A 13,905-nucleotide genomic window follows, 5' to 3' on the forward strand; every position below is an offset into this window, starting at 1 on the left:
CATGTGCATAGCAAGCCAGTAGGTCTTTGGCTAATCCCAAAAATGTGACATCCCGTCCCGAAATTATCGAAACGCATAGGTGAAATGACCATTTTACCCCTAGTTTGTTTTGTTATGTTGTTTGGTTGTTTGTGTGGTGTTGGCAAATGTTGGGCCACACACACACACTGTCTCACTCTCCCTCTCCCTCTGCCATTTTCTCTGTCTCTCTCTCTCCCGAGTTCCCTTTCTTCTTCCTCTTTCTTTTGAAAGTGTACGGACACACACAAACACCCTCAACCACTTGCAGATCGAGGGAACCAAGACCACCATCATGCTTGTGAGGCTGAGAGGAGTCCAGTGGTGCCATTTTCAGGTAAGGTTGTAGTTGTTTTCACGTCGATTCGACAATGGCAGATTTGAACACTATTCATGCAAACTTATTCTAGCATGTTTTTGGACTTTTGAAGCTCATAGGTGTCTTAGTGAGGTCCCAAGGAGCCTCGGAGTGCTTCGTTGGAAGTGTTTGGATGTAGGAATCACCTAGTTTGAAGTTGGCCGGTTTTGGAGGTTTGTGGACAGGTGGGTTTTCGTAAGTTTTAGCCTTTAAAACTTGTATGGATGTGTTCTACTAGGTTAGAGCTTCATTTTGGTATAAAAATCATGAAAAACGGTTGAAAAACGAGCGAGAAAACACGATTTGCAGGTTTTTCGGCTCCGGCGCCGACGACGGCGCCGGAGTCTCGCCGGAGAAGGTGACGGAATATTCCGTCAGGGTTCTGACGGAATATTCCTGACGCCGTTAACGGAATCTGTTAGTTTTGACGGAATATTCCTAACGGCGTCAGTTGACGCCGTCAGCGTGCCAGGCACATGCCTGCGCGTGCCCGGCGCGTGTGGCCGTGCCTTGGCCGGCGCGTGGCGGTGCGTGCGGCGGTGGAAAATTTTTCTAAAAATATGGTTGTGATCCTGAGGTTGTGTAGAGCACGTTGGTATATTAAATTGTCCATTTTGAGCAATGTATGAGAAGTTATTTTGAACGGAAGGTTATGTGCTTTAAATTAACGCTTTTATAGTATTTTCGCATATAGGTGACACGTATCCCGAGGACGAGCGTGCTCAAGCGAGGCAGGGGGGCTACGACCCTTCCACATACCAGTGAGTGGGCTTTTGGTTTTCCGTATATACCTATATACATTTATATTCCCAGAAATAGTTAAAAAGGGTTATTCGTTTTATGCCATGCACCATATCCTTGTTGTTTATGCATTATCATATGCATTAGTAGTGACATACATTTACATATTTGTATTTGGTGCTATGGAGGCACAGGTAAGTGTTATTTAACAATTGCATTAAATAGTGGTTAGAGGTGCTTAGAGAGCTCATAACCTGCACCCCCGGTGTTAGTGTTCCCGCCCAGAGTAGGGCACAGTCCTTCACGTGTTGTTCACCTCCCGCACCACCCGCTCAGCTTGGATCCAAGTTAGGTGCACAGTCCTGTCGTACAGACCACTATAGGTGGTTCCGACTCGTAGGTGACCCGCGATTATTCGCACAGCCTTCACGTGATCGTAGCACTAGAGCGTTTATATGTATTACACCCAGGCCTGTCGTACAGACCACTATAGGTGGTTCCGACTCGTGGGCAGGTTTAATGATTGAGATTGAGATTTGAGCTCTAGATTCAGCCGTACAGGTCACTTAGGGGACTCCGGCTGCCAGATGTTATGCTATTGATGTGATTTATACCTGAGCACTTGCATACCATTATAAAACTTTGACATAGCGCTTTCTTGAGCATGATTGGCATACCCTTGTGCATGATTGGCATATTTATACATACGTATATATATTTATTTCTGGGAAGTATACAGGTTTTACGGCGAGGGGTTAGAATGTATTTTACTAAATGGTTTTCAAAGAGCTTTGTTTTTGCCCACTCACGCTTTTGTTTTGCGCCCCTCCAGGTTCTAGTAGCTTAGCGGGTTCGGTGGTTTTCCCAGAGGGCGTCTCGGCATTTCTGACAGACACTCATCAGTGTAGGGTCACCTTCGGGTGTACTATTGTCGTATCAATTTCTTTGGACTGCTGTAACCTTTATGCTCTGAATTCAGCGTCTCACTTACGCTAGCACTTATCTTATCACATTATGTATGCTAGTTTTTAAATTATTCGTACTTTTATATTATTTCCTTTAGCTTCTGCACTGTGCACATGGCTACGTCACTTCCACGTGACGGCCAGCATGCCCTGATCTCAGTTGGGGTGTGTCAAAAAACCATTCTGACCACATCACCATTTCAATTTCATCTTTATCCCATGCATAGATTAATTGCATGAAATTAATCTAGTAGTAGATGCATTGCCGTATGACGAATATCTCCAATTAATTTGAATGGTAGGTTAGAGATATTATTTGCATCACGTTTAACAAGAAAAAAAACCAAGATAATTCACTATTAAAAAATAATCATTATGATTAAAAATCATAATATTATCTCTTAACAATAAAATTATCTTAATTTCTTCATATATATGACGGTGTGAAGCTATGGTCATTCAACGGCCTTGATTGCACGGGCCGATGGTGTAAATTTTGGTCCAAACAGATATATAAGTTAAAATGATTTGGAGTGTACTTATAAATTTTTTTTTTTTTTTAAGGTTGAAATTATCATTGTGTAGTAGGTTAAATAAGTTATCTATAGTATTAAATTTAATGTGAGATGTATTCAACAATATATGAGGTGCTAATAATAAAACCCTATTTTTATTGATTTTCCATCAATATCCATTACATTGTATGATAACTCAAGAAGGGTGCTTATTTAGATTTTGTATGATAAGATCAATATCTTAGAGGCCCTACATATTGGAGACCATATCAATCAATCGTGATGAACTAAAAAAACATATACCCATCACATGATATATTTCTGGCATGGACCCTTGAAATTGTATATACACTGCGTATGAATTATTTATAGATATCAGTTTTCCATGGTGTGGGAGTGTCACATGATTGGTTTTTGGATCATAGTACTTATTTTTTCTTGTGTGAACATAAGAATTTAACGCGAATATATAGATTAATCAATAGACGCTAGCAAAATCTCAATACAATATACTAAGATGAGCACGCATGGAATTATACATGTACAAGTAGTTAGTCAATTTTTTTTATACAACGAAATTTGACATTAAAGAGTAGTGAATTTGGCCAAGTGACTTAATTTAGTATCAAATCATTATCTACTGAAGTTTAACATGAGATTTATAAACCTTAGTATCAAAATGTTTCTCAAATGGAGCAAAAAATAATTATCAGAGAAAGAAGAGTAAAAGTCAATGAAATAAGGCTTAGTTTTAGCTACACCTCATGAAACTCCATTTTAATCTCGTTTTACTCATTTAACTCAAGTGTCGCAACTTTACTCCTTGAAACTCAAAATTCGTTTCACTTTGACTTGTGGACTCTTTATTCTCCTTAAAACTTATAGGTTATCTCCTAATACATATGTGAGACCCAACACCCAATAAGACTATATCACATGTGTGAAAATTTGATTATAAATCTCCATTATGCGTTAAATTCAACAATTAGAGAATGTTAAGTTTAAAAGGAATTGAAGACAAATAAAATAAAAAAGATATTGACTAACGTAGTGCACCCAAATCAATCCCACATAAGAAATTAACAGATATAAGGCAATGTGCAACGAATTTTGAGTTTTATATAGACGATTTTCGAGTTTCAGATAGCAAAATGAGATCAAAAATCGAATTTCAAGAGCAAAATAGAACGAACTTTGAGTTTTAAAAAGTAAAATAATGACTTTTAAATTACACAAAATAAAGTTAGATTAAAATTGAATTCTAAAAGACGTAACTAAAATTAAGCCATAAAAAAGAACTTAATGGAGTTTTCACGGAAAAAATAAAACTACTTGAAGTATTCGTCAACTCCTATACCATGCTTTGACCAAAAGAAATAAAAAAAAAAACTCCTATCCCTTGATTAAAACGTTAGACAATTCAAAGAATAATGGGACGTGTAAAATGCGAAATACCAGCAAAACAATTTTTATAAGAAAAGAAAAAGATTAGTCAATGATTTTAAATAAAAGAGAAATATAATCTCCACGTGGTCTTTGGTTCAAATTCCTGCTCTCTTAAGTTATGTTCATAACTAAATATGAGTTTGTGATTATAACTTTGGTGGGATGTCTATTTAATTAAAAGAAATAATATGATTACAAATGGTTGCAGGTTCAATTTCTCGTCTTTTTAAATTATGTTCTTTTGTGGGATGGTCTTTTGCAATTTCCAAGTTGTACTATTTAGGCATCAATATTTTTATGTTTGCATAATTTTGCAAAAGATGTTGAATTCTTGGTCAAATCAACTATTTGAAGTAAATTGATTAGTGTTGGCTCAAGTTTTACCAATTCAAGGCACTAACAACATAAACATGTTATTCATTTTCCAAGAGTTGGACAATTAAGCTTTGATTGGTTTGACTTGAATATGCATATGGTCTAAAGTTTCTAGTAGGTACTTATGAATGGATCCCAAAAATGTAACTATGTTATGATGTCACAATCACACATGTAACAAGCTTGACAATATAGTTAATGTCCAAAATTACAATTATTAGGTTGGTACTATTTGCTCACCCTCTTTGTTTTCTTCCGTTAAATTTTTTATGTTATTCAATTTAGCAGTTAATAATAAACATGATATGTGGCTGTAAGAGAAATAAGACCTAACCGGATAAATGATTCTCTTTTTGGTACAAATCCGGATAACCCTTACGATAAAAATTGAGCCTACAATTGTTTCAAACATTAAGAGTTTTTGTCCATTCCTACTTGCATAACGACCTTTTGTAAAGTCTTAAACATTGTGAATAGAAATATACCAATAACAGTTATTACTTATAAAGAAAGTTATGAAATTTAAAGACTCCAATAAAATCAAAGTATTGACTTTATTTGTCATGGAAGACTTTTGAAGCATTCAAACATTGGGATTACACGTTTCAGCTTCAAATCAACCAAACAGTACAAAACATTTTCTTAAAATGAGATTCTTTATAATTCTCAATTATTTTAAGTTTGTTGCACATTGGTTTTTTTTATTTGAACAAATAATATTATGTACCTTTAAAATAAGAAGTGAACTTAACATTATAATAAACTAGTAATAATATTGTTTAAATTCGTCAATATTAATACGAAAAATATGCCAAAAACATTTAATGACAAATGATCGATATAAAATCTAACTTTTAAAAGAATCTCCTTAATATTTTATGACACAAACTTTATTTAACTCCAAACTCTGTCAACCGGAAAATTTTTAGGTGTACCGGGTACACCAAATTTTTTTGTGTACCCTCACTCATTAGAATTTTTTTGGTGTACAAAAAGTGAGGGTGCACCAAATTTTTTTGGTGCACCCTCACCATTATGAGTGAGGGTACACCAAATTTTTTTGGTGTGCCGGGTACACCGAAAAATCCCTCCTGTCAACCTTGTCCGTGGTTATTTTGGCCATCACGAGAAAATATAATACATAACAGTTTATAGTTGTCGATGACACGGCCACGCTGACATTTCCTCCCTCCCTCCCCACTCCCGGTCCCAAGTGTGTAGAAAATTGATTAGTTTAATCAAATCCCATCCCAATAGAAATCTTCAAACCCCCCTCAGCCGTCCGATCTAAATAGCACTTTGACTCTCCCACCCTCCGCCTTTTATATGATCCCCACACCCCTCAACACCCAACCTCCCTCCCCCCAAATCTCAATTCCTCGCATGTCCTCTTGAGAGACCTCCAAACCTCGCCGGCCGGAGATTCTCGAAACCCTAACGATGACGTTGGAGCTGATGAACTTCCCGAAGATGGAGGATCAGAAGGCCATACAGGAAGCGGCATCGCAAGGATTGCAGAGCATGGAGCACCTGATCCGATTCCTCTCTTATCAGCAGCAACAGTCAAACAACCAATCGGCCCGCGTCGACTGTACGGACATCACCGATCACACCGTCTCCAAGTTCAAGAAGGTCATCTCCCTCCTCAATCGGACCGGCCACGCCCGTTTCCGACGCGGTCCGGTTCAGCCGATTCAGCCGGTTCACTTCCCCACTTCTGACCCCTTGTCTTCACAAACACTCAACTTAGCTTCGGCTCTAAATCTTACTCCGACTCCGGCGCCCGCTCCAGTGACTGTTCCGGCTATCGTCCCTCCGACTCCGATCGAGTCGTGTTTCGTCCAATCCCAGCCACACAGCATGACGCTCGACTTCACGAGGCCCAACGCCTTCGCGTCTAACCCGAAGAGCGCGGAGATTGAGTTCGCGAAGGAGAGCTTCAGTGTCTCGTCGAGCTCGTCGTTCATGTCGTCGGCGATCACCGGAGACGGCAGCGTTTCGAACGGGAAGCTCGGATCGTCGATCTTCTTGGCACCCGCCCCGGCCGTTTCCGGTGCGAAGCCTCCCCTCTCCACGGCGCCATTTAAGAAGAGGTGCCACGAGCACGACCAGTCCGACGACACGTCGTGTAAGTTTTCCGGCTCGGGATCTGCTTCCGGCTCCGGCAAGTGCCATTGCTCCAAGAGAAGGTACGTGTAATTCATTATCCGCGCATTTTAGTTTACACTTCCTCTCTCCAGCTAAAATACGCCCCTCGCACGGTTACTGAGACGATAGGATTTGGATGGTTTTTCCATTTCTCTCAACGAACCACGAGAAAATTGGTTGGACTATCCGAGGAAGCGAGTTGACTCGGACGACTCAACTCGGTTTTATTTAGTGGACCCGGCCTGTATCTGGGTCAACGGTTTAGGTTGCTGGGCCTTTAATGGTCGTAGCACGCGTTGACGCTGATACGACAAGATGAGCCTGGCGTGTTGTTTTTCTCCGCGCGTGGGATTATTTAATTTTGACCGACGACTAAAGCCCCAAAAATACTTTTTATATCCGAAATTTTAATAAATAAATAAATTAATTAATTGTTGTAATATTTGGTAATTCAGGAAAAATCGGGTGAAGAAAACGATTCGTGTGCCGGCGATAAGTTCAAAAATCGCGGATATTCCAGCGGACGAGTACTCCTGGAGAAAGTACGGTCAGAAGCCGATCAAGGGCTCGCCTTACCCAAGGTACTTAATTTAAATCCCAGCCGTTGATTTGTAATCAAATGAAAAATCGTGAGGTGATATATGATCGGACGGTAAGAATTGAATCTGACGTTTGCTTAATTGTTTTTGTTGAACAGGGGATATTACAAGTGCAGTACGGTAAGAGGATGCCCGGCGAGGAAACACGTGGAGCGCGCTCCGGATGATCCGGCGATGCTGATCGTAACGTACGAAGGGGAGCACCGGCATGCGCGGGAGAACGTGGGGTTGGTGTTTGAGTCAACGTGAGTGAAAGTGGGTAGAAAGAACAGAAAAGTGGGTAGAAAGAGGGATTTGTTACAGCAGTTTGAAGTAGTTGAAAAGAAGGTGGAACTGGAATGGATGTAAATTTGTTTTTATTTTTAAATCTTGTAGTTTAATTAAGTGGATAATGGGAAACAAATTGAGGGAAGAATCTCAATCTGTCGCAGCTGTGTTTAATTTAACTAATTTTACTTCTTTCCAAATTATTTAATTAATTTTATTGTATTTCATTTGGTGGGAAACTGGAAATATTATTTATTTTATTGGTTAATTACACTAATATCTTTCGAAGCTTGTCGAGTTTTTCCAAGTCTTATTTTACATTTAAACATTATGCTAAAAAAATTTCAAAGTTTAATTTCCTTTAATGCAACTTTTTAGTAAAATATTTGCTCATAAATTTACTAATTTATTCTTATTAATTGCTTGAAACTAATTAAATAACTTTATAATTATATATAAAGATTATAAAACATTAAACACTTAAAAAATAACAATACGGAAGCGATCCAAACATCAACCCAAGGGTTTTGATATTGTAGTTTTAATTTTACTGTTGATTCATCGGGGCCGTCTCGATGAAGCTCTTGAGTTTGTGGTCCTCATTTTTCATTCGAGCTGTCGTATTTTAATTCATGATTTGTTTATGGGTTATGAAAGTCAAAAAAGTTGATACGTAATTAGAGGGAATCATCATGACTTAATTGAAATGGGGGACAGTTGGTGTCACAAGTCAAAAGCTCCCGTACCTTCCAAAGAAATTTTATTATTGTGGGAGGTGGTCATGAAGGCACTAAACTTTCGGATTATGTTGAAGTTTATGACGTGTTATTCAAGATTCATTTATTCCTTGATGTTCACCGTTTGAAATCATAGTTTGCTTTTTCCTTGATTAAGTTAGTACACATTGACGATTACATTATCACGTAGTGTTAATGGATCGGTTTTTTCGACTCTAACGACTTTTCTGGTCGGTTTGGTTCGAGCGATTTTATCTTAGTTGTTTAGAGTTGAACGCAAAATTTTACCATTTAACTATTTGAGTCGTAAACTCATTAAAATTAGAACGTAACTTGGCTGCTGAAAAATCAGCAGCAGTTCCTGCTCCTCACCAATCACAGATGGAGCAGGAATTGTTGCTAATTTTTCAGCAGCCAAGTTCTTTCCTTAAAATTATGCTTGGACGCAGTGACTTGCCCTTGCCCACCACAAAGAATTAAAGAAAGAAGTTTTGGATGAAGAATTGGAGTAAAGCAAAGAGAGTGCTAAAGTTCATGATCACATATATATTCATTTTAACCGTAGTTTTCGAACAGACCAAATTGGCAACCGAATCGTCAAAGGTGGTTTGGTTTGGTTTGGTTTCATAAACAGATTAATTTTGCCATGTGAAATATCAACCTAAACCATCTAATTGTTGCGATTGATTGATTTTTTTCACGTTTTATTCAATATTTTGTCCACCCTAGGAGGTTTGAAGAGGCCATTTGAGAAGAATAGTGTCTATTTTTATTGACGATGGGTTAAATAGAAGTTGAAGCTTGTTACTGAAGCTGGGCTATATTCATGCTGGAAAAAAGATCTGCATCGCAGACTACCAAATGGATGAAGATTAAGAAACATCTTGGGCATCATTTGGACTTCATCTAAATTAACATGAAAGGTGTCTTCGCAAGATGATGCGTAATGAAAGTTTGAAACGAAGGTTAAGGGGTGCGACCGTAACTTTGAAAATTGCAAGGGGTAGATTGCCTCCGGTGAATAAGGCATTCATTTTCGATCTACTACGCCTTAGGTTCAAACAATCTCCCTTCTTTCAAGTAGATTAGAATAGTAATACCACAAGTAATTAAAAAAATAAAAATGATTGAGAAAATGTTTTTGAGGATGAGCTGATTCTTGATTCATGCCAATGGTGGAGCTTTTGTTGCTTATGTACTGAAATGAATGGTTTCTCCTATATATTTTCTTATAAAATAATTAAATGTGGATCTTGAAACACAAAATCAAGTGGTTGAAGAAGATGTCAAATGAGCCTAGCCTTGTAGCGTGGGCTTGTAATTAAGCAAAGTATTAAAGTAATTAGTTGTATACAAAATTAAATCAAAATAGTGAGATATTCATTATCATCTCATACTAAACCCGAGCCCTCAAGTTAGTACTAGTATGGCACACCTATCTCTGACAGGTGCATAGCAAACCACAATTGTTGCTCAAATTAACAAAAAAAAAAAGTTTCTCAAACAGTGTGTGAGCTTTGCTAAATACAGTTAAGAACGAGTACATGTATGATATATTCCTTTTTTTTTATTTTTATTATTATTTAAGAAAGAACCTCGAAGGTGTAGAAGTAAACGCTCGTAACAGTTTGAATTATACAACCTTTGTTGAATCAATTGCAACCATGCATTTCACCTTCAATCACAACTATGTATCAATCAATCGCAACAGGAAAGTCAAAAATATTAGGTTGAGGACTTGATAGGTCAAGCTATGCCTTGAAGACAACGAACAAGCAGCAATCCTTGACTGCATTCTCATTTTTTAGGGAATTTTAACGAAACGCTTTTGTTACTGTTTATTTTAACGAAAAATCACATTTTTACACTAAAAAGTCAATTCTGATACTATTCACTTCACTCTTTATTTTATCTTTATCATTAAAACTCAAAATTTTCACATCATTTTTATTAGTTTTCCTCATTTTTTACCTTATAAATTGACCAGAGGTCAGTTTTTCATGCCTCAAAACGAAACTCAGTACCCAATTTCACAACCCACTTCTCAGAAACTCTAATACTGGTTACCCAAACAACTGGAAGCAATCGATCGTCGCCAAATCGACACACTCATTCTTCGTCCTCGAAGAAACACAATTGGAGGTACGTACGTAGTTTATCAGATCAAATTTTGTAACACATGTTATGTTTTAACTAAAGTGTAGATACGTGGTAGGGATATAGTTCCAACTCAAGTCTTTTCTCGAACTTGGGAGCTCAAAATATGGGAGTGCTGGCTGTGAGATTGATCTTAGTACATACAATTTTGAATGCATTTCTGTGCTGCTTGGAAGGAAATGAGAGAGATCAGCTTGCATTACTAGCCATCAAAGCTCAAATACAGCAAGACCCTCATCAAGTGTTGAGTTCTTGGAACGAATCCGTTCACTTTTGCAAGTGGTACGGTGTAACTTGCAGTCGAAGACATCGTGAGAGGGTCACCGTGCTCAACTTAGGGTCCCAAAACCTGGAGGGTTCCGTATCTCCACACATTGGAAACCTAAGCTTCCTAAGGGAACTCCGCCTCGGAAACAATAGCTTTACACATCAAATCCCTGCTGAAATCGGGCGGTTGCATAGGTTGCAAGTATTACTTCTACACAACAACAGACTCAGTGGCCCTATTCCGACCAACATATCCAATTGCTTCAACCTCATCACCATTCATTTTGGTTACAACAACTTAGTGGGTAAAATTCCTTCACAAATCGGCTCATTGTCCAAGCTTCAAACACTTGTTTTAGAGTTTAATTGCTTAACCGGAGAGATCCCTCCTTCCTTGGGAAACCTTTCTGCTCTTGAGATGCTTGCTGCATATAATAACAGCTTGTCCGGAAGCATCCCTAGTTCTTTAGGCCAATTGAAAAAAATAACCTTCTTTTCGTTGGATTTGAATCGATTGTCTGGCATGATCCCTCCTTCCATCTACAACCTCTCTAGTATTGTTACGTTTTCTATGTCGATAAACCAAATTCAAGGGAGTCTTCCCTCAAACTTGGGAATAACTCTTCCCAATCTCCAAAACTTTCACATTTTTACAAACCAATTTACCGGAGCAATTCCCATGTCAATATCCAACATCACAAGTCTGGCCAGATTCATTGTTGCAGAGAACAATCTATCCGGGCCAGTTCCGAGTTTGCGAAACCTTCATAACCTCCAACACTTCGCCATTAACCAAAACAATCTTGGAAGTCGTGGTTACGGTGACTTGAGTTTTATCTCAGACTTGATAAATGCCACAGAGCTAGGGCACTTGTTTTTAGGCACCAACGATTTTGGTGGGACTCTTCCCTCAGCAATTTCCAATCTCACAACAAAGCTTAAATGTTTGGGGTGCAAGAAAACCAACTAAATGGAAACATTCCATTTGGGTTCGGGAACCTGATCAGCTTGGAAGCATTGAGTTTGAGGAATAACCACTTCACAGGTAACATCCCCAATGACATTGGAAGGTTATCTAGTCTAGGGTTATTGGCTCTTGGGAAAAACGCATTATCCGGGAGCATTCCTTCCTCTCTAGGAAATTTAACCATGTTAACCACGCTCCAATTGCAAGGAAATAACCTTAATGGCAGCATCCCTCGGAGCCTAGGGGAATGCCGTCAGCTGGTCCAATTGAATCTTTCCCGAAATAACCTTGACGGCGTGATACCTGATCCAGTTCTTGGCCTCCCTTCCTTGTCCAAATATTTAGACTTGTCTAAAAACCGTTTTATTGGTTCCCTTCCCATGGAAGTTGGAAAGTTGAAAAGTCTAGGTGTGCTGGATGTTTCTGATAACATGCTATCCGGAGAACTTCCTAGCACCCTTGGTAGTTGTTTGGGTTTAGAAGTCCTACACTTGCAAGGTAACTACTTCAATGGGACAATACCTTCATCGATGGTTTCATTGAGAGGAGTTCAAGATTTAGACCTTTCTCGCAACAATTTCTCGGGTGAAATTCCACAATTTTTAGAAAGATTTTACTTCCTGAGGAATTTGAACCTGTCTTTCAATGATTTTTGGGGAGCGGTACCAACTCAAGGTGTTTTTAAGAATGCAAGTGCAAGTTCAGTTGTCGGAAACGCCAATCTCTGCGGCGGTGTTGCTGATTTCCATCTGCCCAAGTGCATCTCGAAAAATTCCAAGGGGAGAGGACTGTCCTCTAGATTGAAATTAATACTCTCCATAGTCCCTGCCTTTATAGGAATAGCTATGGTGTTGTTCGTTCTAACTCTCTGTCTGTTAAGGAAGAGAAGCAAAAAAATTGCATTACCGAGCACCAACTTGATGAACTCTATTTTGCAAGTGTCATATAGTACCCTCCTCAAAGCTACCGATGGGTTTTCTTCAACGAATCTGATTGGTTCGGGTAGCTTTGGATCTGTATACAAAGGAACTCTTGATGCTGCTGACGGATCACCTCAGCTTGTCGCCGTGAAGGTGTTTAACATGTTACACCAAGGAGCTTCTAAGAGCTTCCTAGCCGAATGTGAGGCACTAAAAAATATTAGGCATCGGAATCTTGTCAAGATTATAACAGCATGTTCAAGTGTTGATTTTCACGGTCATGATTTCAAGGCTTTGGTTTACGAGTTCATGGACAATGGAAACTTGGATGAGTGGTTGCATCCAACTTCTGGAACACAAGAGGATACACACGCTCCCAAATATCTGAATCTTATTCAGAGGCTAGACGTTGCGATTGATGTTGCTTGTTCGTTGGACTATCTTCACAATCATTGTGAGATGCCAATTGTTCATTGTGACCTCGAACCAAGTAATGTTCTGTTGGATAAAGATTTGACTGCACATGTTTCCGACTTTGGACTAGCAAGATTTGTCTTAAAACCAACTGATAACGTGCCAACAAATCATCAAACAAGTTCAATTGGGATAAGAGGATCAGTTGGTTATGCTGCTCCGGGTAAATATTCTCATCCCTCGTACTTCACAGTTCCCTTCACTTCTTTCTTACTCTAAAGTAACTCAAAGAGAGCTATTCTATTTACATTTGAAGTGATAATTTGTGATGTCTGATTGAATTGTAGAGTATGGTATGGGAAGTGAGGTTTCAACATACGGAGATGTCTACAGCTTTGGCATTCTTTTATTAGAGATGTTCACTGGGAAGAGACCTACCGACAGCATGTTTAGTGACGACTTCAACCTTCATAACTTTGTGAAGACGGCTTACCTGGAGCGAGCTACAGAGATTGCAGATCTGCTACTTCTTCAAGGAGGTGCCAAGGACACTCCCGACGATCAATGCGGCTCGAGAGCTCAAAAACTCGAGGAGTGCTTGAGTTTAACATTCGGAATTGGGATTGCTTGTTCTGCTGAATCCCCAACAGACCGAAAGGATATCAGTGGCGTCGCATCTGAATTGCGCTCCATTAGGAACAACCTTCCTGCATAAGAAGTTTTGTTTTATATGTTCTGCATGAGATCTGTTGCTAGATATATTCATAAGGGGTCAAGCTGCTTGAACATATGTTGTGTTTACTTTCATATGAGCTTAGTAAGTTTAATACCTTAAATTATGTATATAGCAAAGTTTCATTAACTGAAAAACAATTTATTATTAGCTGGTTTTGACTTTGTTGCACAAGCAAGAAGAAGCATAAAATGAGACAGTGCAATTATATGGTTTAGTAAGTTGTCCAGCTAACAGATGCTTGTGTTGAAGGCGGTTAATTGTCCTAGTGATTAGAA

At 38.8% G+C, this 13,905-nt stretch overlaps 2 protein-coding genes across 2 annotated transcripts; both read left to right on the plus strand.

Moving 5' to 3' along the window:
* The first annotated feature begins 5,625 nt into the window (after positions 1-5,625).
* On the plus strand, positions 5,626-7,659 carry LOC103957537 (probable WRKY transcription factor 17). Its single transcript, XM_009369722.3, has 3 exons — positions 5,626-6,607; positions 7,022-7,147; positions 7,264-7,659. Exons 1-3 carry the CDS (start codon positions 5,859-5,861, stop codon positions 7,412-7,414), a joined length of 1,026 nt encoding a protein of 341 aa, XP_009367997.1. The 5' UTR covers positions 5,626-5,858; the 3' UTR covers positions 7,415-7,659.
* Positions 7,660-11,527: 3,868 nt separating this feature from the next.
* LOC103953656 (probable LRR receptor-like serine/threonine-protein kinase At3g47570) lies at positions 11,528-13,844 on the plus strand. Its single transcript, XM_009365428.3, has 2 exons — positions 11,528-13,117; positions 13,242-13,844. Exons 1-2 carry the CDS (start codon positions 11,536-11,538, stop codon positions 13,607-13,609), a joined length of 1,950 nt encoding a protein of 649 aa, XP_009363703.3. The 5' UTR covers positions 11,528-11,535; the 3' UTR covers positions 13,610-13,844.
* The last annotated feature ends 61 nt before the right edge of the window (positions 13,845-13,905 follow it).

The sequence above is a fragment of a genome, unplaced genomic scaffold, assembly GCF_019419815.1.
Source record: "Pyrus x bretschneideri cultivar Hongxiangsu unplaced genomic scaffold, Pyrus_bretschneideri_v1 Contig1, whole genome shotgun sequence".
NCBI classification, from domain to species: domain Eukaryota; kingdom Viridiplantae; phylum Streptophyta; class Magnoliopsida; order Rosales; family Rosaceae; genus Pyrus; species Pyrus x bretschneideri.

What these genes read in the sequence shown, in the direction of transcription:
- LOC103957537 (XM_009369722.3), top strand. Translation starts at nt 5,859, where the DNA reads ATGACGTTGGAGCTGATGAACTTCCCGAAGATGGAGGATCAGAAGGCC. An exon ending in TGCCATTGCTCCAAGAGAAG is followed by an intron (nt 6,608 to 7,021) that starts GTACGTGTAATT and finishes TTGGTAATTCAG; the next exon opens with GAAAAATCGGGTGAAGAAAA. An exon ending in AAGGGCTCGCCTTACCCAAG is followed by an intron (nt 7,148 to 7,263) that starts GTACTTAATTTA and finishes TTTGTTGAACAG; the next exon opens with GGGATATTACAAGTGCAGTA.
- LOC103953656 (XM_009365428.3), top strand. Translation starts at nt 11,536, where the DNA reads ATGTTTGGGGTGCAAGAAAACCAACTAAATGGAAACATTCCATTTGGG. An exon ending in AGTTGGTTATGCTGCTCCGG is followed by an intron (nt 13,118 to 13,241) that starts GTAAATATTCTC and finishes ATTGAATTGTAG; the next exon opens with AGTATGGTATGGGAAGTGAG.